Source organism: Pipistrellus kuhlii, unplaced genomic scaffold (genome assembly GCF_014108245.1).
Source record: "Pipistrellus kuhlii isolate mPipKuh1 unplaced genomic scaffold, mPipKuh1.p scaffold_m20_p_19, whole genome shotgun sequence".
In the NCBI taxonomy this organism is placed as follows: domain Eukaryota; kingdom Metazoa; phylum Chordata; class Mammalia; order Chiroptera; family Vespertilionidae; genus Pipistrellus; species Pipistrellus kuhlii.
The window spans coordinates 7628257-7654228 of NW_023425504.1; the positions used below are offsets into that span (position 1 = coordinate 7628257).

Sequence of the window (25972 nt, forward strand, 5' to 3'; positions counted from 1 at the left end):
GTTGGCAGGGGAGGCAGTTAGGGGTGACCTGTCTGGCAGGGGAGGGCAGTTAGGGGCAAACAGGCCTATAGGGGAGGGCAGTTGGGGGCAACCAGGCTTTCATGGGAGGGCAGTTGGAGGAACCAGGCCTGAAGGGGAGGGCAGTTGGGGGCAACCAGGCTGGCAAGGGATGGCAGTTAGGGGCATTTGGGCTGGCAGGGGAGCAGTTAGGTGTTGATCAGGCTCGCAGAGCTGTTGTTAGGGGGCAATCAGGCTGGCAGGCAGGCAAACAGTTGGGAGCCAGCTGTCCTGGATTGTGAGAGGGATGTCTGACTGCCCAATTAGGCCCAATCATTGGAATTGGGCTTAAACAGGCAGTCAGACATCCCTCTAGGTCGGAGCCTGAGATTGGAGGGGGTGCAGGCTGGGCTGAGGGACACTTCCCCCCTGCCGTGCATGAATTTCATGCACCGGGCCTCTAATTATATATATATATATATATATATATATATATATATATATATATATATATATACACACACACACACACACACACACACACACACACACACACACATATATATATATATATAATATAAGCCTAAGCAACTGGAATGACTGGAACAACAGGTAGCTATGATGTGCACTGACCACTAGGGGAAGATGCTCAATGCAGGAGCTGCCCTCTGGTGTCAGTGTGCACCCACAGCCAACCTCCCGTGGTCCCTCCCTCTGCCCCCTAGGCTGGGATGGGGAACCAGGGGTGGGTGGCAGCAGACATGGCTCCTTTCCCAGGGGCCAGCTTCCTCCTTGGGGCTGGTGGCCAACCTCCCATGCCTTGTCCCTCCCCGCATCTGGCAGGCCCTGATCGGCCCACCTCCTGCCCACTGTGGTAGTAGCACAGCATTGAGGGAAGGAGGAGGGGGGAGATGGGGAAGTGTGCCATGACAGGGCGCTGATGATGGTGGCGTCAGCATCCGGCATCCATTCCTTCCATGCCCAGCCTGGTGATCGTTGCCTCATCTCTGGCCCAGCCCTGATTGGCCTGGCCCCAATTAGTCCTGATCACTGGTCCGGCCTAGGGACCCCACCCATGCACGTAGTTGGTGCACCAGGCCTCTAGTTTTTGTTTTTTTTTTAAAATATATTTTATTGATTTTGTACAGAGAGGAAGAGAGAGAGATAGAGAGTTAGAAACATCGATGAGAGAGAGTCATCTATCTGCTGCCTCTTGCACACCCCCTACTGGGGATATGCCCGAAATCATGGTATATACCCTTGACCGGAATCGAACCCGGAACCCTTCAGTCCTCAAGCCAATGCTCTATCCGTTGAGCCAAACCGGTTTCGGCGGGGCCTCTAGTTTTTATTAAAATGTTTACCTAATTTGGCTCAAGTTCTATTCATTCCTTTCTCCTTCGCACACAAGGTGATTATTTTTGTACATTGCTGTTTATAAATCATTGCTTTAGGTGATGGATAATCTTTGATGGTTATTGAGTAGGGATATTAAAGGGGAATTTTGGGAAAATCAACCAAACGGTTGTGCTAGAGAACTCTTTAGGACAAACAGGTGAAGGTAAGAAAGCCAGTGAGGACATAGGTTGTGGCTCATGGTATTAAGGATCTGAAGTAGAGTGAGAGACTTTTGCTTTTTTCACTCATGCCTTTATGTGAAATCTGCCCTTTGTGTTGCTGTGACCTCCAGTATTTCAACCCTCCTTTCTGATTCCCCAGCTCATCAGATTTTTTCTATCATCACTGGCTTCCTTACCCAGCCAGGGTTTCATGGTTACTCATTTTACTCATTTGCTTGCTACTGTCCCAGAATTCCTTGCTTTTTAATATATTTTTATTGATTTTTTACAGAGAGGAAGGGAGAGGAATAGAGAGCTAGAAACATCGATGAGAGAGAAACATTGACCAGCTGCCTCCTGCCACCCTCTACCGGGGATGTGCCCGCTACCAATGTACATGCCCTTCACCAGAATTGAACCTGGGACCTTTCAGTCAGCAGACCGATGCTCTATCCACTGAGCCAAACTGGTTTCGGCTCCTTGCTTTTTTGACATTTAAACATACTAACCCTGACTGCTAATCTTTATACTAATAGAACTGTTTCTTCTGCCTTGAGGAGGAGGCTTTGCCTTTCTGATTTTACTTTATGACTTAGAGTAATTTGCTACAGCCAGTGTCCAAAATGAGGCAGATTTTCATCTAGATGACCTCAGTGGACTCAAGTCTATTTTGAACTAGGCTGAGTTCCTGAAATTACTCAGGCTTCCTTCATCTTCATCAGAAAATATAAGTGATACCTTAATAATACTGCCAAATTTATTTGTCTCAAAAATACAATATTGATGAACTATTGTAAAAACTGTCCAAAATGACATATAAAAATGTACGTAAGCAGGTCAGATTTGGAAATTTCTTTTATCAATAATGTAGAGAGCCTCCTGAGAAGGCACATGGACATTCTTTTAATTCTTATCAGCTTAGCCCAAGGGCACTGGCAGAATCCTGTTATCAGTACTGATTTCTTAATCCATGCGCTTGGAATGAGGAACAAATAGGACCTTGACTCACCCAGGTCTTGATATGCTAAATCTTGAGCCAAAAAAATAAGGAGCTTACCTAGATTTTGATGAATAGGATCTGGGCACACCCGAAACTCCTTTTGACCTTAAACTCCCCTTTGGGAGCCAATAAATATGCTGTGTTGTCTGTGGTGAGTGTGACTGTCTCTCCATCAGAGAGATGGCACCCACCTAGCTCCCAGAAACACCACACAACAAATGGATTTTGATTTTATTTCTATTACATGAACTTGGCATAAGTCAAAAGTCAATTAAAACTTTTAATTGATTATATCTATTTTTCTTATAAGTGTAATTACATCAAACCAAACATTTGGATGTCAAATCTTTGTTATAAAACTATAGATGCAACAACATGAATGAATCTAAAAAGAGTGATGTTAATTGAAAAAAGCCTGACAAAAAAAGGTGCCAAGCTGTGTACTTTCATTTATATAAGATCTTAGAAAAGGCAAAATAATATTGTATATGGACACTGAAAATAGATTGGTAGTTGTCTGGGATTTTGGGAGAAGAGAAGGATGAAGGATTAAAAGATTACAAGGACACTTTTGGGGGTGATAGAAAGGTTTATCTGGATTTTGTGTGTGTGTGTGTGTGTGTGTGTGTGTGTGTGTGTCATTGTATCACAGGTGTATACATATGTTAAAATTAATTGAATTGTACATATTAAATATATGTAGTTTATTATGTCAGTTATCCTATCTAATAAAAGAGTAATATGCAAATTAACCATCACTCTGCCACACCCACAAGCCATGCCCACCAGCCAATCAGAGCAAGTGTACAAATTAACCCAAACCAAAATGACTGTGGCTACAGAGAGCAGGGAGAAAGCTTGGGTTTCCCTGGCAATGGAGGAAGTCAAGCTTTCCATAAACCCTGATGGGCCCGGGTCTCCACTCAAGGGTACAAAGTTTCAATTATAAAAGGTAAATAAATTTCAACAGAAGTGGCAGCAGCCTCGAAACTGGAAGAGCAGGAGGCAAGGGGTGCCTCAGGTGATGGAGAAAGCCAAGCTTCTGCAGCCCTGGCCTGTCTTGGCCTCCGCTCCAGGCTATAAAGTTTCAATTATAGAAGATACATAAATTCCAACAGAAATGGCTGCCACCACGAAGCAAACAGGAGGCTTGGCTCTGCTCCAGGCTACAAAGTTTTAATTGTAGAAGATAAATAAACCCCAGATACCAGGGCCTCTGCTTGGGTTGCGGGTGAGGGGTGGGGTGGGGGGAGTGGTGGTGGTGGTGGCATAGGTGGCCTGCAAACCACCATAGGCTCCTCGCCCAGGCCACCCCACATCCCAAGGGAACCCCCCACCCTGATCCAGGACAACATTTAGGGCAAACCAGCTGGTCCCCACTACTTTCTAATAAAAGGGTAATATGTAGATTGACCATCACTCCAACTCTCAAGATGGCTGCCCCCAGGTGGTCAAAGATCCTTCCCCCATGTGGATACAAGATGGCCACCATAAGATGGCCAGCAGGGGCAAGCATTTGGGAGGGACAAGGCCTGCAAGGCAGGGTAGTTAAGAGGGACCAGGCCTGCAAGGGAGGGCAATTGGGGTCAATCAACCCTGCAGGAGAGGGCAGTTAGGGGTGACCAGGCAGGCAGAGGAGGGAAGTTGGGGCAAACAGGCTAGTAGAGGAGCAATTAGACATCAATCAGGCTGGCATGGGAGTGGTTAGGGGCAATTAGGAAGGCAGGCAGGCGAGGAGTTGGGAGCCAGCAGTTCTGGATTGTGAGAGGCAGTCGGACATCCCTCAAAGAGTCCCAGATTGGAGAGAGTGCAGGCTGGGCTAAGGGACACCCACCCTGTGCACAAATTTCATACACCAGGCCTCTAGTACCTCAATATGAGTATAAAAATCATTAGCAAGGAAAAATGTTTTAAGACATTAAAACATAAAAAAAAAATCCTTGTTATAATCAGGTAGGGTCTATACCTGGACATTATGAGTTCAATCATCCATTCATTCAGTATTTTTTAACATCTGCTGTGTACCAGGCACTCTGCTGGAAACAGTGTTAAACAAGATAGAGAAGACCCCTATGCCAGGAAGGTTACATTCTGACAGAGGAGACAGATCAAAAAGTAATAATAGTAAAGTGTGATGAGTGTTATGACAGGGCAAGAAGGGAAGCTTTGGGAAACATTTAGGAGACTAATATAAGATGATTATTTGGTAGTGTAGTATATGCCTAAAGCTGAGTTGAAAAGGAAGCTTAGGAGGATCCCACATATGAGGATGGGTAGTGATGATGAGTTCCGTGCATTTACCAATAGGAGGAGGCTATACTGTACTGTTAAAGTTGGCCTTATAAATTTTTCAGTTGTATGACAATTTCGACTGGTCCTAAAAATGTTTCAGAATAGTTCAAGAACTTTTGTTATAGCCCAGTTTTTATCTTCAGAAAAGCATTTTTAATGCTTTTGGAAAACATCAGATTAGTATAGATAGAGGACAAGTGCTTTTTTGTTCTAAAAAATTCTGTTTTCAAGAGTCCCCCCCCCCCCCCCATTTATGTGACTGCTTGAGCCTCGGTTAAGGGTACTGCAGCTGGATTGTGTAGTGAAATCAGGTCTAGAAAAATAATTGCTCAAGAATGCAAGTAAACAGGATGTCAGATGTTATCCTTAGCCCATTTCCCTAAACATAACTTTTTGGCTGCAAAGTAAAATGCCGTTCCTTTAGCTTCTGACTATATACAGTGATGGCTGACAGCAGGCACAATCTTCATTTGCTTGGCACTGTGTCACCATGCAACTCAACATGTTTTGCAAGCAATGATCATAACACACCATCTCTGTGAGACAGTTTGTGGAGATTCAACCATTTCGTGGAATAATTTTTATGAACCTACCTTCTTTGAGCCATTTTGTGCCAGCAGAGCTCCCTACGAGGCTCAGATCTGTCTGACCTAAGAGCCAGTTGGCATCTTCCTCCTGACAGAAGCCAGATTTTCACTGGGGCTAGACTATTTATTGACAGCATTTTCCCAGACTGGCCCAAGAGTGTCTCATTTCCAAGGTCCCCTGAAGTGCTGGCTCACCTCTGTTTTCCAAGAGCGCTTGCTTCCTTCTGTCTCCTCCCTCCCTAGCATCCTCCTCACTTCCTTCCCTTACAGCTTCTTGAACTGTTTTTTTTTTTTTTTTTCTCCCCTTGGTGTGTGCTCGTGTGTGTATTTCTTCTTTTTTTTTTAGTCTAATGAATTTGTTTTGCAGATTTTGAAAAAGAAAACCAGTGTTATCCAGGTTTTTCCATTAATTCTCTTCCCACATCTTTGAGTGTGATCTTTGTGGCTTTAAAATCCCATAATTTGAGTGAGTTCCAACGTTGTCCAAGAAAGTTGTTTTAAAGCTTTGCTCTGCAAGCACCAGAAGAGAACTCATAAAAAGGAAGACAACAGCAGATGCAATCGCGGATGTGGCTTCGTCCTTGCAGCTGCCCCAGAGAGCTGTTCCGAGCGTACAGTTCTAAGGAATGAATCCAGAAGAGCAAATCGTGACATGGCTTATATCCCTGGGAGTTTTAGATTCCCCCAAAAAAACTATCTGCGATCCGGAGGAGTTCTTGAAGTCCTCGCTGAAAAATGGGGTAGTGCTGTGCAAACTGATCAACAGACTGAGGCCTGGCTCTGTAGAAAAGGTAAGAAACATTTACAATATCTTTAGAAGTGCTAACTATGAGAGAGCAGCAATAATGTAACACTTGAGATTTTCTATTGTCCTGATCTTGGGACTCTCCTACTTTAATCTCTTTCTAAGAGTTGGATATTCTTTCTTACTGATTTTGTAGTTTGAAAAAGTCAGAAAATGAAAGTTATCGTTTAGTAATTGGCCACCAAGAATAGTATTATTAAAAAAAAAAAAAAGCCTTTTAAGCCACTGATATAATACTAGGGGACCAGGAGAACACCCATATCACGAGCTTATTCTAAAAAAAAACCAAACCTGACAAGTTTATTCTGTCACAGAGATATGTCCCTGTGTACTGAGGACATGTTTTAAACTTGGGGTACATAATAGTCTGTGGAACAATGGAATAATTTCTAACAGATATTGATGGTGTTTAGTGACAGTTTGACTAAAATCAATGTAGATTTTCTTCCTAAAGAAATAAAATATCAATTGAAAGAGAGGCTATTTAGCAATTAGGAGAAATAATCCCAATGGCACATAGGTTTGTTAAAACAACAAAAACCAAATATACGTTTCAAGTACAACGTGCGTTCAAAGTGAAACTACCCTTATTCTCTTTTAAAAATCCAAAATTTTTAATGTTGGAAACCCATAGTCACGAGAATGGACAATTTTCAAAGCAGGCACTTTAAGTCAGTTTAAAGGTAGAGTGATGCAAGTATGTTCTTAAGGTTAGTAGGAATGTGACGCTGAGTAGTTGTTTTGCCTTCTTGTACTAGTTTGTATTTTTATTGAAAAAGTTGACTTGCTTATAATTTCTTAAACTTAAAAAGCAGTGAGAAAATGGTGGTAAAATGTAGATTTTTGTGATCAGATGCAAAGAAAAACAAAGAGTAAAATATACTTGAATAAATCATCATGAAGAGGAGGGAGCGAGGTAGTAACTTGAAAGCAAAAACAAACTAAAAAAATAAAAATAAAAATCTGGGTTTCTCTGATTTGCTATTACCATATTCAGGCAAAAAGCATGAGAAAAAGTTTATAAGTAGAGATGGCTTGAGGCTAAAGGTTTGGTGACATTTGAAACAAAGACCAACCGTTTAGATTTTTGCATCACTTCCTTTGGTGGTTATTTCTCTTCCTGGATTGACAGCAATGTTGTTCCCTGCCTTAAAAAGCCTGCATGTGCAGTTATTAGCAAATGGTGAATATGGCATGTTTGATCTGGGATGACAGTTTCCAAGTGACACTTGACCATGTTTCTCTAGTACTGTCTGGATCCCCAAACAGAAGCTGACTGCATCAACAACATCAATGACTTCCTGAAAGGATGTGCAACCCTTCAAGTGGAGGTAAGCCAACCCAGATTGCCTTTCTTGTCATTTTTTTTTTCACTCTGCAAGTGAAGATGGTATTGTAGTAAAAGTCCTTGGTTTATTTTCACTGTTAAATAGAGGAAGCATTTTACAGAAACCATGGTTAAGACTGGTGACTCCAGTGGTGGCTTGCTATTGTAGTTTGGCTTTTCCTGAAACCATTTTCAAAACAAAACAAAACTCTTTCAGATATCAAGCCCTGAAAGCAGGCTTCTGGTGACAAAGCTTGCACGGTGTGCTTCCCTACTAAGGGGAAATGGCTGCTATAGAGGGTCAATACATTCCCCCTGAATTGGGAAAAATGTCTATTGTTACTTTTTTTCCATTAACACTTTAGGACAGAGGCTTTGAAACACTGAGAGAACCTGACCCTGAGATAGAAATTGTATATTAAATTATGTTGCATTATTTTATATTACATGGATCCTTACTGTACTTATAAGGGGTTTACTGAAACTCAGTTGATACTTTTGACTGTGTGCCAAATTACTTCACTTCTCTGGGCCTCAGTATTTTTATTTGTAAAATAGACACAAATAATAGGTACTTCATGGGGTTGTTTTAAAGATCGAATGAAATGCTGCATAATAATTTAGAACTAAAACCTCCAACCTCAAAACATGTCTATATATATAAAAGCCTAAGTGACCAACCGACCGGCTGACCACTAGCTATGACATGCACTGACCATCAGGGGGTAGACGCTCAACACAGGAGCAAAAATCACAGGCATGGAAACATGGAACAGATTGATAAATATTAGAGGGAAGGGGGGGAAGGGTGGGAAGAGATCAACCAAAGATCTTATATGCATACTAGAGGCCCAGTGTACTAGTGGGGTCCCTTGGCCTGTGCTCTCTCACAATCCGGGACCCCTTGGGGGATGTTGGAGAGCTGATTTTGGCCCAATCCCCACAGGCCAGGCTGAGGGACCCCACTGGTGCACAAATCCATGCACTGGGCCTCTAGTATGACACAATGTATGTAGAGTGCTTAGTATAAGACCAGGGATATAAGAAGTGTATACAATCATTAGTAGTAGTATTTCTAGGGAAGTATTAGTAGTTTGAACATGGACTCTGACACTAGAATGCTTGAGTTCAAATTTCAGTTCTTTCTCACCAGTAGCTTTGTGAACTTCAACATGTTTCTTAACAATGCCTTTATGCCTCATTCTTCTCAGCTGTAAAGTGGGAATAATATTAGTACCTGTCTCATAGGATTGGTGTGAGATATCAATAAATTCATGTTCATTGCAGGGTTTCTCACACATAGTATTCTCTTAGTATTCTCCAAATGTTAGCTAGTATTATTAATAACAATACAAGTAGCTTTTGCCCTATATAAACTTTGCTTGCTTTAAAATTTTTCCTAAAGCTACCCATAGCATCAGGCTATGCTTGTCTCAGAATATTTTATTCTAGGTTTCTCCATTGACAAATTTTATTTTATTTTTCTATTTGTTTCCATTGCCCAATTTTAGATCTATGTATGTGTGTGCACACACATGTCCATATGTGCACATGTATGTGCATGGGCACATGTGTGTGCATGGGCACATGTGTGTATAGCTTTTGAGGTAGTAGGTATGGCCTGAGATAACTCTATATCCCTTATTGAATGATGGCTACTAGGGAACAGGTAATAGTGTTTCCATTTTTATTTGGCAAATAAAAACATGATGAGGTTGCCAATGATTTCTGCATTCTGAAGCTGCCAGAAGGTGTATTAAGCTGCTTCGCAGTTCTAAGAATACTAGATAATACAGAAACACCTCATGGGCATTGTTGGAAAATGAGTTGTTTCATAAAAGTGGATTTGTCTGATAACTAATGTTTACTTCTTTAAGCACTAATGCTTAAAATATTTTTTATCCACTTTGAATAGAAGTATTTCTAAAAAGTATATCATAATTTTCATTTTTTAAATAAAAGGCACTTGGCATATTTTAAATCTCTTTTTGATAATTCAGGCTGGCCTGAACATTATAAGACTATTGTAATAAGGCAATATTGGCATCATAGTTAAGTACATATCTTCTCTAATTGGACAGATTTTGGCCAGTCTTGGCTTGGTCGGTTATTGACTACTAGAGGCCCGAGGCACGAATTTCATGCATGGGGGTGGGGGGGTAGGGGGGATGGGTGTCCCTCGCCCAGCCTGCATCCTCTCCAATCTGGGACGCTTTGAGGGATGTCTGACTGCCGGTTTAGGCCCGATCCTACTGGGATCCTACTGGGATCGGGCCTAAACGGGCAGTTGGACATCGCTCTCACAATCCAGGACTGCTGGCTCCCAACCGCTTGCCTGCCTGCCTTCCTAATTGCCCCTAACCACTTCTTCCTATCAGCCAGTAACCCCCTAAACACTCCCCTGCCAACCTGATTGATGCCTAACTGCTCCCCTGCCAGCCTGATTGCCCCTAACTGCCCTCCCCTGTAGGTCTAGTCATGCCTAACTGCCCTCCCCTACAGGCTTGATCACCCCCAACTGCCCTCCCTTGCAGGACTGGTCCCTCCCAACTGCCCTCCCCTGCAGGCCTGATCCCTCCCAATTTCTCTCGCCTGCTGGCCATCTTGTGGTGGCCATCTTTTGTACACATGGAGGCAGCTATCTTGTGTGTTGGAGTGATGGTCAATTTGCATATTACTCTTTTATTAGATAGGATAGAGGCCTGGTACATGGGTGGGGGCCAGCTGGTTTGCCCTGAAGGGTTTCCTGGATCAGGGTGGAGGTTCCCTTGGGGCATGGGCCACCTGGGCGAATGGTGTGTGGTGGTTAGCAGGCTGGCCATGTCTCCTGACATGACAACACAAGCAGAGGCCCTTGTATCTAGGATTTATTTATCTTTATAATTGAAACTTTGTAGCCTTCAGCAGAGGCCAGGACAGGCCAGGAACTTGGCTTCCTCCATTGCCAGAGAAACCCAAGCCTCTTGCTCACTCTGTGGCCGCAGCCATCTTGGTTAGGTTAATTTGCATATTTGCTCCTGATTGGCTGGTGGACGTGGCTTGGGATTGTAGTGGAGGTATGGTCAATTTGCATATTATTCTTTTATTAGATAGGATGTGACTCTGAGAAAAGTTACTTGGCCTCTTTTTTTGGGGGGGTGGGGTGGGGAAGAGATGAGGTCTTTCTGCCCACTTTGGCTTCTGCAAAGAGCTCTTGGAATGCATGCACTGCTTCCTGGCATGGGGTTGGGGAGTGTGGGGATTGGTAGCTGCTACAATGTAAAAGCTGAAATAGACTGAAATTAACTTTGAATAAACTCCAGACCTCTAAATGGTTACATCAGACAGATTCTGCCAGTACAACTGCTATCTAGGTAGGAAGAAGGATCCAGGATGCTTTCCAATATCCACAGAATTCTCTTACTAAATCAATTATTTGTTTTATGGAGAGGTTGCTATTATGAACAAGGTACTGAAAATAGAGTAATGAATAAGACAGTTACTTGACCTCTTTAAGCTCCAGTTTCCTTATCTGTGTAACGGAGACATTAATCATGTATGACAGCCTGGACAGTGTGACTCAATTGGTTTGAGCATTGTCTTGAGTACTGAAGGGTTGAGGGTCAAGGCACATATCCAGGTTGTGGGTTTGCATAAGGGAGGCAACTGATGGATGTTTCTCTCTCACATCAATATTTCTATCTCTCCGTCTCCCTTCCTCTCTCTCTACAATCAATGAAGAACATATTCTTAGGTGAGGATTAAAAACAATAACAATAATATATATTGCATAGGATTGTTTTAACAATCAAATGAGAAAATCCATCTAAGGCACTTAATATATTACTGTACATAGGCATGCATACTAGCTGTTCAATGTTACTGTTAATATAAGGTAATATTGAATGCAAAATTATGCCTGTAAGAGGTATATAGGAGATGGTTGAGGAACTCCTAGAACCCTGAGGGAAGTCTAATTAAATCAATACATGAGACTGAAAGTTGAGCAGGGATGCACCCAGCAGCCATGAATACTAACCATCAAGTTTTAAGATTCTAGATAGCTAAGAGACATGCCTAAACACAGATCTTTGCAAAGTTTTAAACATTAACTTATTTTGCTTTTGTTTTTTCAAATTCAGTTTCTTTTTTAAAATTTAATAAATATTTATTATTCAGATTATTACAATTATTTTTCTTTTTTACCCCTATAGCTCCCCTCCACCCAGTTCCCACCCCACCCTCTGCCCTTACCTCCATCCCCACTGACCTCATCCATAGGTATACGGTTTTTGTCCAGTCTCTTCCTGCACCCCCATAGAGAATTGTCCCCTGAAAATTGTCAGTTCACTCTCTTTCTATGCCCCTGATTATATTATATTCACCAGGTTATTCTGTTCAACAGATTTTTAATTCACTTGATTTTTAGATTCACTTGTTGATAGATATGTATTTGTTGTTCATAATTTTTATCTTTACCTTTTCCTTCTTCTTCCTCTTCTTAAAGAATACCTTTCAGCATTTCATATAATACTGGTTTAGTGTTGATGAACTCCTTTAGCTTTTTCTTATCTGTGAAGCTTTTTATCTGACCTTCAATTCTAAATGATAGCTTTGCTGGGTGGAGTAATCCTGGCTGTAGGTTCTTGCTATTCATTACTTTGAATATTTCTTGCCATTCCCTTCTGGCCTTCATAGTTTCTGTTGAGAAATCAGCTGACAATCATATGGGTGCTCCCTTGTAGGTTGGTAACTGTTTTTCTCTTGCTGCTTTTAATACTCTCTCTTTGTCTTCTGCCCTTGGCATTTTAATTATGATGTGTCTTGGTGTGGTTCTCTTTGGATTCCATTTGTTTGGGGTTCTCTGCATTTCCTGGACTTGTAGGTCTATTTCTTTCACTAGGTGGGGGAAGTTTTCAGTCATTATTTCTTCAAATAGGTTTTCAGTATCTTGCTCTCTGTCTTCTTCTGGCACCCCCATGATTCTGAAGTTGGTATGCTTGAAGTTGTCCCAGAGGCTCCTTACACTATCTGCAAATTTTTGGATTCTTTTTGCTTTTCCAATTGAGTGTTTTCTGCTTCTTTGTATTTCAAATCTTTGACTTGATTCTTGCATTCCTCTAGTCTGCTGTTGAGTCTCTGTATAATATTTTTTATTTCAATAAGTGTATGATTAATTTCTAGTTGGTCCTTTTTCATATCCTCGAGGGTCTCGCTAAATTTATTGGCCTTTTCTAGAAAATTCTTGAAAAACCTTGTAACCGTGGTTTTGAACTCTATATCCCATCTTTTGATTTCCTCCATTTTTTCTGTTTGTGATCTGTTTCTTTGTCACTGCATTTTCATTGCTTCCCTGGGTTGGTAGAGTAGCTTTGTGTGCTAGGTGTCCTATAGGGCCCAGTGTCTCAGCCTCCCCAGTTACCTGAGGTGGACACTCTTGGTGCACCCCTTCGTAGACTGTGTGCACAGCCTTGTTGTAGTTAAGTCTTGATTGTTGTTGGTGTCACTGGGAGGAATTGTCCTCCAGGCCAATTGGCTGTGAGGATCAGCTGTGTCTGCATTGGGAGAATTTCTGTGCTAGAGACACCTTTATGAGACCAGACTTGCAAATTGCAAAAGCCTTGTGCTCAGCTTGGATGGGCGGAGTTTCAGGGCGGAGCAGACAGCCTTAGCTTCCCATCAGCCCTGCCCTATGAGGCCCCTGGGTCTCAGTGTCCCTTGGTAATTACTGTGAGCACCTCTGAAAGAAAGCTGCCCTCAAGTTTTGCCCACTACCAGACAGTCCAGTTTCTCCCCAAATGAGTCTGGGTTCCTAGATTCTTGCCCGGAACTACAGTTCAGAACAGTCAGGAGTTTCCGTTTACCTCCCACTAGAGAAAGTCAGCAGCACACTCAGGAGTCAGTCCATTCCATGCTCACTCTGCACGCATGCCTCCAGACCTCTGCCTTTTGTAGCTCCTCTGAGTCTCCATGTGCTTTTCTCTTTCTTTGTAGTTGTAGAATTTCCACTCAGCCAACATTCCTGTGGCTCTGAATCATGTCTGTTTTGTCTTTTAGTTGTAGTTTTGAGATTGTTGTGTGAGGCAGCAGTTTAGGTGTTTGCCTATGCCACCATTTAGGTTTCTCCTCAAAATTAACTTATTTTGAACTGATCATATTTGATATGTAACATTGTATAAATTTAAGGTGTACAATGATTTACTTTGATACATTTATACATTGTAATATGCCCAAAGTAATAATTATAGTACAACTAGAGGCCCAGTGCATGAAATTTATGCATGGGGGGTGTGTGCCCCTCAGCCCAGCCTTTCCAAAATGAGACACCTCGAGGGATGTCTGACTGCCCACTTAGGCCTGATCCTGATAGGACAGTTGGACATTCCTCTCACAATCTGGAACTGCTGCCTCCCAACGGCTCGCCTGTCTGCCTTTCTGATTTTCCCTAACCACTTCTGCCTGTGAGCCTGATCACCCCCTAACCACTCTCCTGCCAGCCTGATTGATGCCTAACTGCTCCCCTGTCAGCCTGATTGCCCTTAACTGCCCTCCTCTGGTGGTCTGGTCACCCCTAACTGCCCTCTCCTGCAGGCCTGGTCCCCCCAAATGCCCTCTTCTGCCAATCTGGTCACCCCCCTCAACTGCTCTTCCCTGCAGGCCTGCCCCCCCCTCCCCAACTGCCCTTCCCTGTAGGCCCAGTCGCCCCCAAATTCCTTCCTCTTCAGGCCTGCCCCCCTCCCCAACTGCCCTCCCCTGCAAGCTTGATAGCCCCCAACTTCCCTCCCCTGTTGGCTATCTTGTGGTGACTAACCTGTTTCCACATGGAGGGAGGATCTTTGACAGCACAGGGGCAGCCATATTGTGTGTCAGAATTATGGTCAATTTGCATATTACTGTTTTATTAGATAGGATTGAAGCTGGGTGCACGGGTGGGGTCTGGCTGGTTTGCCCTGAAGGATATCCCGGATCAGGGTGGGAGTTCCCTTGGGGTGTGGGGTGGCCTGAGCGAGGGGCCTGTGGTGGTATGCAGGCTAGCCACACCCCCGGTGTCCCAAGCAGAGACCCTAGGATCTGGGATTTATTTATCTTCTATAATTCAAACTTTGTAGCCTTAAGAGGAGGCCAAGCAGACAAGGGCTGTGGAAAGCTTGGCTTTCTCGATCGCTGGAAGCAACTCAAGCTTCCTGCTCTCTCCAGCTCCCTGGCTGCTGCCATTTTTGTTAGGATTTATTTATCTTCTATAATTGAAATTTTTTAGCCTTGAGTGGAAGCCTGGGCCCGCTACAGCATGTGGAAAGCTTGGCTTCCTCCATTGCCAGAGAAATTCAAGCCTCCTGCTTGCTCCATGGCTGCAGCCATCTTGGTTGGGTTAATTTACATACTCTCTCCTGATTGGCTGTTGTGCGTGGCTTGTGGGTGTAGCAGAGTGATGGTTATTTTGCATATTAATCTTTTATTATATAGGATATTGTTGTCTATATTTATTATACTGTGCATTAGATCACTATGACTCACTGTAAGTTTGTACCCTCAAACAACATCAATTTTTATCCCCTCACTTCATTCCCAGATAACCATCATTTTACTCTCTCTCTTTTTTAAAAAAATATTTTTTTTATTGATTTTTTAGAGAGAGGAAGGGAGAGAGATAGAGAGCTAGAAACATCGATGAGGGAGAAACATCGACCAGCTGCCTCCTGCATACCTCCAACTGGGGATGTGCCCTCAATGAATGTACATGCCCTTGACTGGAATCAAACCTGGGACCCTTTAGTCCGCAGACCAATACTTTAGCCACTGAGCCAAACTGGTTTCGGCTGCTCTCTCTTTTTTTTAATTTTCACTTTTTTTTAGATTGCATATAAGTGATATCACACCCTACTTGTCTTTCTCTGACTTATCTCACTTAGAATAATGTGCTCAAGGTCCACTCATTTTGTTGCAAATGGTAGGATGTCCATCATTTTCATGGCTAAATAATATTCCACCATGTATACTAATATACACCATATCTTTTTTTATCCATTTATCCATTGATGGATACCTATGCCAGTTTAGATAGATTATTTCTCAGGCCTAAAGTACTTTGCATGGTGCCTAGTATAGGGCATGCTTATTAGATTTTTGTTGATGATATAAAACTGTTAATGTATGAAAAATACAAGAACAGGGCTTGAATATTATCCAGAACACACTATTACCTACAGAAAGAGTATCAGTTTGAAATGGTCAGTTTGGAAATGCAAAACAATGATGCTAGATATGCAATAGCACACTGACATTTTCAATATTGGCTGTGGGACATAGTAATCACTTTAAGGAGCTGCTGCCATGTGACCCTCTGGGTGGCCAGTTGGCCTTTTCAAATGACCTCCATCTTTATGTTTTCATATGGCTATAGTGTCCTAGGGTCGATCAGGATGGCAGGGGAGTGAATCAGAGAATCACACAGGTAGCAGCTGGTCAGGTTAGTCTGCTGAGACACCTGGGAAACAAAGTACTATCTAAAGCACCTTCTCAAGGTTGACAGTATCCTTTGAAACACAATTTTGATGAAGTGAAAATCACCTATTTTTGTTGTTGTTGCTTGTGTTTTGGGTATTATATCTAAGAAACAATTATTTAATACAAGGTCATGAAGTTTTACTCCTATGTTTTTTTCTAAGAGTATTATAGTTTTTTCCTCTTACAATTACGTTTTTTTAAATCTATTTTGAGTTAATTTTTTTTGTATGTGATGTGAGGTAAGGTTCCTAATTCATGCTTTTACTTGTGGGTATTCAGTTATAACAACACTATTTGTTCTCCTCATTGAATCGATTAATGTAGCTTTGTGGTATAATAAATATTTTGATGGTATTTTGATGCTTGGTGGTATTTTATTCCTTTTGATGCTACTGTAAGTTGAATTGTTTTATTAATTTTACTCTTGGATTATTCATTTTAAGTGTATAAAAATGCAATTGATTTTTGTATACTGATCTTGTATCCTTCAACTTAGCTGAACTTATTTATTAGTTTTAATAGTTTTTTTTAGATTCTTTGTGGGGTTTTTTTGTCATCTGTTCATAGAGATATTTTTACTTTTTCCTTTCAAATTTGAATGCCTTTTATTTAATTTTCTTCTTAATTTCCCTGGTTAGAAGCTTCAGTACAATCTTGAATATAAGTGATGAGAGTGAACATCCTAATCTTGTTTTTATCTTAGGGGAAGTTTTCAGTCTTCCGTCATTAAGTATAGCGTTAGCTGTGGGTTTTTCATAGATGCTTTTTATCAGGTTAAAGAAGTTCCCTTCTATTCCTACTTTTTTGTTTGTTTTTTAATCATGAAAGGATGCTAGATTTTTTCAAAGTTCTTTTCTGCTTCTGCTAAGATGACCATTGGTTTTTGTCTTTTATTATATTGATATGTGGTATTACATTGATTGATTTTGATATGTTAAGTCAATCTTGCATTCCCAGGATAAATCCCAGTGTGTCATCTTGGATACCCATATAGAGATTTGTGTACATCTGTGATTATTCTTGAAGCATATTTGTTCATAGAATAAAATTACTGAATCAAAATTCTATAGGTACTTTCAAATTTCCCTACAAAAATGCTATATGAAATTCTACTCCCACCGATAGTGTAGAAAATGCCTTCTTCCTCATGTTCCTGGCAGCCCTCGATATTATCTTTACTGTTTGTTAAACTGCTGAGTAAAAATGGTATTTTATTTATTATTATATTTTGTATTTCATGATTCTTACTGAGTTTGGACATCTTATCACTCCTTCTATTCCAGTTGTACTTCTTTTTCTGTGACCCAAATATGTATATCTGTCCTATTTGTTTACAGAATAGAGAAGGCAGGTGGACACATAAGCCTCAAGAGTAAATATTCCAAAACATATGAAAAAAGTCTTCATGTCTAGGTAGAATGTGATTAGGAAGTCCCTTGACAACAGGAGTCTAGCAATGGTAGTTTTGGTTTGGTTTTGCCTTTGAACTTGGTGGGAATCAGGGACATACACAGTTCTTCTGATCCTTCCGGAGTGGCCTGGATAGTTGGTACCTCTCTGATTGCATTGTTCTGTGGCTAGTTTTCCTTACAGCCAGGCTTCCCCCACCTCATTCCCAGCAGTCTCCTGCCACCTTACTACCAATCCACTGCCAAGGACCTGCTACCATCTCCTATCCTGCTCCTGGCCATGCCTACTTTGTAAAAGATGTTTTATTCATGAAGCATTTAATTGAATATATATGAGGCTCATTTTGTGCTTCTTTCTCTCTTTCTTTCTCCCCCCCCCCCTTTTTTGTCTCTCTCTCTCTCTCACCAGCTGGTGTCAGTAAGGGTTTTTCTCTTTGCCCCCACCCCCTCACTGCCTCCTGTTTCCTTCTACTCACTCCCTCTGCCTTGTCACTGGAGCAGCATGGGTGCCCTACCCAAAGTGGGGCCTGTGGGATGGTTGATTTGCTATTTCACAGGGGCTGCTCTGCAGGGAAGAGTTTTGGAAGGAAAGCAGATTTACTAATGATCAGGAGTCAAGGTTAAATTCCGCATAGACGAGCTCTAGCTCTAGAAGAGTAGGACCTCCCCCGAGGAGTGAGGTGTGAGGGGCAGACAACTACTCAGTAACTGTAATGGCTATCAGCAGACCGTCCTTCAAGCCCGGAGCCTGCCACTTGTGTGAAGTCTGAGTCCTCTTCTCTAGGCTTCTGTTGACTCATCTGTAAAATGAAGAGACTAGAGTAGAGATTGGTAATGTCTAACTGTTGGACACTATTTTTAATTGGCCCCTTTCCATCAATTTCCACTCTGCAAAACTTTGTATATTTAGCTGCTCAATTTGAACTAGTGGGAAGACTAAAGAGGATTTAGGTAAAATTTTCTCTTCTGTTGAACAAATTGGATACTCTTAGTGAGTTTCATGAATTACATTCAATGGCGCCCATGATTGGACTTCAACAATGTTGTAAGTATTTTCCATCTATCATGAACCTTTTGAATTATTCTCCCTCAAAAAGACTTTCGATTTGGGGCCTGTTATCAGAGATCCCAGGAAGGACATCAAGGTTACTTTAGGGAAAGAGGCATCTGGAGGGCCCTTGGAGAATGCTTCCTTACTTGGGTGTCTCTGCTGCTCACCATAGAACCTGGGGTTCCGAGCGGAGTCGGGGGGTGGAGGAGGACATGGGCCACTGGAACAGGCTAGTCTGTGAGGCCGGGATTCCCGCCTGAGGTTCTGGCACTGACAGCCCTGAACTCCGGGCTGACGCGGGAGGCAGCAGCATGCGCAGTGTAGCAGTTGCCGCTACACCGGAGCTTCAGCAGCTGCCGCAGCTACTCGGTGGCTGCTGCTGCTGCTGCTGCTGCTCTGCCGTCCGCCGCAGTCACTTCCAGTTCCTACTTGGGTGATCCAGGTCCGGGTCACTGCTTCCCCGCCGCTAGCCCGGCCTCTCGAGGCCTCCCTCCCTCCCAGGCAGGAGGGGGCCAGCGTTGACAGCTGAGCAGGGTCCTGAAGAGCCGCAAAGGCAGGTTCCCAGGCAGCCGATCCAGGCCCGCCGCCGCCGCCCTAGTGCTCTGGCCGGCTCGCCGCCAGCGCCCCCAGCCGGGCTCATCCCCCGCCACCCCCTTCCTCGCATTCGGCCCCTTGGTCCTCAGCCCATTGAGGGGCACCATTCTGGAAGCAAGAACTTGAGGGCAAGAGTCTGGCTTCCCTTTAGATTAAAAAAACAAAAAATAAAAACAAAAAAACATAACGGAATAATAAAAAAAAAATCATTCCTGGACTGAGAGGTTCCGGGCGTGGCACAGAGTTTGGAGACTGGCGCCCCCTCCTCGCCGGCGTCTAAGAGCAAAGTTGCAGCCGCCCCTCCCCGCCCGGGGGAGCCGAGCCAAGCTTTCCAGTTTCGCCCTGGTGGCGGCTGCGCTTAGGGCAGGGTCCCAGCTCGGGCTCGGTTGAACGGTTCCCGCAGCCTTGGCACCGGGTAGCCCGCCCGCTCGCCGGCCGGGTGACTCCGGAGGACGAGCCTCTTCCCGGAGGCGGCGGCGGCGGCGGCGGCGGCTGGAGTCAGCGAGCAGCCGGAGGACAAGCGGGCAGTGGCCGAGCCAGGTGACCTGCCTGGGGGGCAGCGGGTTAGGGGAAAGGGACAGCTCAAGGGTTCTGGGTGGTGCCTAAGGACTGCCCCTTAGCGGGGAGCTGCCCTTCCACTGCCTTGGCTCCCAGCCCCAGTCTTGGGGTTCCTTCTCTGCCAAGGCCTCCCAGGGAACTGAGATCCGGGGTGCCCGGAGGGAGGGCGGAGGCTGAGGGCGCCGAGAGAGGACGCGCCAAACTTAGGGGCGAGTTGTCCGGCTCTGGCCGCAAGGTTTGCATCAGACCGGATTCCTTCCCTACAACCCCCCACCAGGGCAAGGAGTCCACAGTACTGTTTGTTTGTTTTTTAAAATACGAATTTGATGCCTCCCCTTTCCATCCCCAGCATCCGTACATTTGGGGATATTTTTGGCGATGAGTATACCGGTCTGTCGCAGGAATGGTTTGTGTAAGGGGAAAGACCTATACTCTCTACAAAATGTTCCAACCTGCCTGTAGTTATTTTCTAGTCATTAAAAAACCCAACAGGTATTTGAGCTATTCGTTTCTTATCTCTAGAGTGGAGAGCCCTTAAGTTTATCTCTGTCTCTTAAAAAAATCTTATATTTGTGTTTTTGGCTTGTTACTGGTTTTGGATATAAAGGTAACTCACATGACTTTTTTTCCCTCTCCCTTTTCTTAATGTGTAATGGGAATAAAAATAGAGTAAAGGAATACAGTTTTCTATGCAACTGTGTTTATTTTTGTCAATAAAAGCTTTACATGAAACAAACAAATTGTAGACTAGGCTAAATTTCAGTTGATGTTTTGTAAAGTATTTAAAAAATTTGAAGCAACTGCTTTTCTAACATATTTGCTTGGCAACCCCACAATTTGTCCTTGAACTTCCTATCTTAATTTTGACATTGACCACGGTAAGAGGAGCTTCAATGACATCATTTGCTCCAGCAACAGTTCTGGTGTTCCGTGACTGAAAGCACTTCTCTCCAAAATGTTAAGGCCTGGGCCTGCTCTTGTACTTCAGCTGAGGCATTCCCAGGGACTTCTCTTAAGGGAAATATTTTGCTACTTGATGGCGATGCTTCAGTCCCTTCTTACATAAACGGGCTTCGGGCTATTGTCGTTTCCTGCAGGTGTGCTTGAAGCAGTTAATATCAGAGAGTTCTCAGTCTTGAGGGGTGGTGCTGGTTAGAGTTTGGAACAAAGTAAATTTCTAGCTAGTGTTCTCATCTGGCATTTCTTTGCTGCTTAACGTTTTTTGGAATGTTGTCTATTTCTCTGCAACTTACTGGGCATTTGTAAAGGATGTGGGAAGGATGGCATTGCATTGCTTTCATTTGACAGAGAAACAAAAGTTGAGTTCACCAAAGTCAGGCAGCTTACCAGTGGTAGTATTAAAATTCTGACCTGGATCTCCTGCTTTCAGCTCAAGGTTGTTTGTTTTTACTAAAACATGGCATTTTATATAAAAGTGTTTCATTTGGCATATGTTTTATGGATGGTATATCTTCTGAGCTACCAATTTTTTCCCTATTCTTTGTACCAACTCACATCTTGGCCTTGTCTTTGCATAAGGCTGGCTCTGTTCTTAGGAGTACAGGAGCAGAGCTTTCGAAAGGAGGGTCTGTGGTTTGCATTTCCCACGGATGGCCTCCTCTCCATTCATCTTCAGGGATAACAGGTGCTGAATAGAGTGAGTCACTAGGGCCCCAAAAATGTCTGATATTTGTCTGACATCACTAGTTCAAGTATAATATTACTCCAGTCTTTACAAAGAAACTCATTCAGGAGGAGAAATTGGAGAGTATGAGTTTTGTTCATTTAAAGCAATCTGCTCATCACTGTACATAGGGAACTTAGATGTGAAAGAAGAAAAGGAGCTGAGTACCCAGCATTTCTCTATCTCCTGTTTTAAGTACTGTGCTGGGAGATTTATGTTATTCTATTCAATCCTCACGACAATCCCAAGAGGGAGGTGGCATTGTGCTCATCACACAGTGCTGGTTTGTGGATGATCTAGACCAGTGGTCGGCAAACTCATTAGTCAGCAGAGCCAAATATCAACAGTACAACGATTGAAATTTCTTTTGAGAGCCCAATTTTTTTAAACTTAAACTTGTTCTAACACCACTTCTTCAAAATAGACTCTCCCAGGCTGCGGTATTTTGTGGAAGAGCCACACTCAAGGGGCCAAAGAGCCGCATGTGGCTCATGATTCGCAGTTTGCCAAACATGGATCTAGATGTCTCAACTGCCAGTCTCACGGTGCCAAAATGTAATCACTGATATACACCTTACTCCAGAAATCATTCTGTTTGCCATGTGTCAGGCTCTCTCTCCAAAGGAACTGATGATAAATACAGAAACACCTAGCCCCTTGGTTTTCAGATATGGCTGTAACTAGAGCATGTCTGGTGTGGTTCAGTGGTTGAGCATTGACCTATGAACCAGGAGGCCATGGTTCCATTCCCAGTCAGAGCACATGCCCACGTTTTGGGCTTGATCCTCAATGGGGAGAGGTGGGGCAGGAGGGGGAGCAGTGCAGGAGGCAGCCGATCAAGGATTCTCACTCATCATTGATTTTTCTATTAATTAATATATCTCTGTCCCTCTCCATTCCTCTCTGAAATCAATAAAAAATTATATATATGTATATATCCATATCTATATATATATTAAAAATACAAATGTTGCCCTGGCCAGTGTGGCTCAGTTAGTTGTGAATAGTCCCATGCACCAAAAGATTGCTGGTTCAGTTGTTGGTCAAGGCACATGTGCAAGTTATGGGCTCTGTCCCATATGGGGGGGTCATGTGGGAGGCAGTTGATTCATGTTTTGCTCTTACATGGATGTCTCTCTCTCTCTCTCTCTCTTTCTCTTCCTCTCTCTCTAAAAATCAATTTTAAAAAATCTTTAAAAAAATGCAAATGTTGGGGAGGGCTCCCTCCCACTGAGTTTCTGTGTGAATTGGTCTTCAGTGAGGGCCAGGCCTTGGTATTTCTTCTTATTTTAATGTTTAAGTGAACTTTATATTAAATATAACATGAATTCAGGAAATTGCACAAATCCTAATTATACTAATATAGTCTGATGAATCTTTACAAATTGAACATATCCATATAATAACCAGCACACCATTTTCAGCACCCAGAAGCTACCCTTGTGCCCTTTTTAAGTCACTATCCCTCACCCACAGACACCACTGTCCTGACTTCTACAACACTCAATTCTTTTTTTCTGTTTTGATACTTTATATGAGTGGAATCATATAGTATGTACTTGTTTGTATGTTATCTTTCACTCAAGTCAGCTATGCTTTTGCAGGTAGTAGTAGTTTTTTTATTTTTATTTTTATTTTTTTATTGCTAGTAATATTCCATCACGTGGATGTACCATATTTTGTGTCTCCATTCACCTATTGATGGACATCTAGGTTGTTTCCAGTTTTTGGTTCCTATGAATGAAACTACTGTGAATATCCTTGTGCATGTCTTCTGGTGCACATTTTTGTTGGAATTTGTACATAGGAATGAACTGCTGGATCATAGGGTGTGTACAAGCTTAGCTTGAGTAGGTACTGCCCAACAGTTTTCCAAAGCGACCAGGTCTTGTTATTATTTATTTAAATTTTTAAAGCTCCCCAAGTGATTTTAATGTGCAACCAGAGTTGAGAACCATTTAAAAAATATCTTATTGATTTTTTACAGAGAAGAAGGGAGAGGGATAGAGAGTTAGAAACATTGAACAGCTTCCTCCTGCACACCTCCCCACTGGGGATGTGCCCACAACCAAGGTACATGCCCTTGACCGGAATCGAACCTGGGACCTTTCAGTCCGCAGGCTGATACTCTTATCTACTGAGCCAAACCAGTTTCAGCCAGAGTTGAGAACCATTTTGATGGCTAATCTAGAGTTCAGCAATATAGCAACCTCTAGTGTCTGCTGCCTAAATGAGAACAATAAAGAGATACCAGCTTTCTTCTCAGCCTCAGATCTTCTAGAAAAAATCTCTGTAGGATTTGGCAGCTGTTGTTCATTTTCTTATATTCCCTTGTGCCAAGGTACTTTTATTCTGTCTGCCCACTCTCACTATGGTAATCTGTGGACACATTTGTCTCTTTACCAGTCTTGGAACTTCTCAAAGGCAGGAACCAGAGCTTGATAATCCCAGCACTCAGTATTAGAATATGGCATATAGCAATGCTCAGTAAATGTTCATTAAATGAATGATTCATAGTATGACTGAAGGGTCAGAGAAGGTTTGGGCTGCCAAAGAGATGGCACACCTTTGCACTAAGACTTACGCACTTTATTCCTAGAAGACTGCCATGGACCCTTGCTCAGAGTCTAAATTACTTTTATTTACCTGAGCATGTTATAATTATGGGTACTCTCATTGCTCATCCCAAAACTGATTAGATTAGACAAGATAAGTTATGTGGAAACACTTTGTAAAGTGGAAAACAGATGTGAATAGAAACTTGTGATAAAGGGAGAAGAGGGGATCTTATAGATTAGATGAGTTAGCAATGGCAGAAAGAGTATATATCTAAATAAAACATGGAAGAAGTGAAATAAACAGCACATCAAGAAAAGAGACAAAAAACTATAAAAAACAGACACCCAAACATATAACCATCTGGGACCTTTTGGTGTAGGTTCAGGCAACCCAATACATGTATGGTTGATCTAGTGGCTAGAATTTGTGACTCTCCCTGTCTTGTTCTGGGTTTGATTCCTGTCAAGGAAACTTTGTTCTTGAGAAGTAGTATAGTACTGCGTTGGCTAAGAGCTTGAGCTTTGGATTTGAATTGACCTGGGCTAGCCAATTATTAGGTATACTAGGAGCCCAGCGTGAAATTTGAAATCAAGTGGCACTGCTCACTCTTGAGTTGCTGGTCTGGTCCTACCTCCCTCTCCAGCCCTTGAAGTAGCCATGGCTGCTGCTGATCAGGCCCTCCCCCAGCGTAAGCACGTGGAGGATCCCGCCCCCCATGCTTTGTGCGAAACCTCCTCCTGTCTGGTCAACCCGGCAGGGGTCGTCAAACTTTTTAAAGTGGGGGCCAGATCACGGTCCCTCAGAGAGCTGGAGGGCAGGACTATATGAACTACTAATTCCTACTGTAACATCTCGGCTGCGCTCACTGCCCAAAAAACCTGGCGGGCCGGATCAGACTCCTCTGCGGGCCGCATGTGGCCGTAGTTTGAAGACGCCTGCTAGGGTGTCCTGGTTAATTAGCATATATCTATATCTATCTATCTATATCTATCTATATCATCTATATCTATCTATCTATCTATCTAGATATATAGATATAATTCTTTAAAAATTATATTTTATTGATTTTTTTACAGAGAGGAAGGGAGAGGGATAGGGAGCTAGAAACATCGATGAGAGAGAAACATCAACCAGCTGCCTCCTGCACATCCCCCACGGGGGATGTGCCCGCAACCAATGTATATGCCCTTGACCGGAATTGAACCTGGGACCCCTCAGTCCGCAGACCGACGCTCTATCCACTGAGCCAAACCGGTTTTGGCTAAAATTCTTTTTTAATATTAGGTGTATTCTAACTTCCTTGGTGGTAGTGGTATTTATATTAGGTATATGCTACTTTATTGTTAGTTATATACTTACTAGGTATATGCTACCGCTTAATATTAAATGAGAGAATGCAAGTAAAGCACTTAGCGCAGTGCCTGGCACTGGGTAAAGCTAGTTACTAATTGGAATTTTAATATATTTCAGTAGACTAGTGTTCACAAATGATAACATTACATTATGAAAAAAGTTCACTTAGTACAGTTACGTTATGCAAGCTCCGTTTAAAAAGTGAGTCATGCTTTATCGAAAGACTTCCTTTTGAAATCTTAACATTAAAGAAAATTTGAACACAAGAAAGGGTAAATTGTGGACTTTGTGGAGAGATGGCTTCTCCAAGAGTTCTGAGGTTTTACACTAGTTACATTGAGAATTTAGACAGAGATGAAACAGGAAAATAAATCCAACCATATTATTTTTTAGTTCCATGCTTTATTTGGCAGAAACTGCTTCTTTTTGGAAAAACATTCTTAAAAAAATAAAGTTGAAGCTAAAATCCCCCACATATTTTCCAATACTTAATAACCCTCTTCTGAGAACAAAACAAAGTTGATTGTCTTAGGGAATTTTAGATGAATTTTAGATGATGGCAGGCTCTGTTCTCATGTTAACAGCAGAAATTATTCTTTTCAACATTATTAACATCTTTCACTCACAAATGGAAGTGCTTTTTCTTTTTTCTGGACTTGAAATTCTTAGTGCTTTGCATAATAGAAAATAATTTAAATTTAAATGAGAGGATG

General features: G+C 42.5%; 1 protein-coding gene across 4 annotated transcripts in view; it reads left to right on the top strand.

Annotated features, from left to right (window-relative positions):
• The first annotated feature begins 5609 nt into the window (after positions 1-5609).
• The window catches only part of ARHGEF6 (Rac/Cdc42 guanine nucleotide exchange factor 6), a 131541-nt gene continuing 111178 nt past the window's right edge, over positions 5610-25972 (top strand). The window contains exons 1-2 of one of the 4 annotated variants that reach the window (XM_045583483.1): positions 5610-6226; positions 7488-7571. In XM_045583483.1, coding sequence (XP_045439439.1) covers positions 6062-6226; positions 7488-7571 — 249 coding nt within the window. In that variant the 5' untranslated portion in view covers positions 5610-6061. Of the gene's footprint in view, positions 6227-7487; positions 7572-18964; positions 19646-25972 lie in introns of those variants that run through there. The other 3 variants (XM_036443454.2, XM_045583482.1, XM_045583484.1) reach the window with 3 other exon arrangements.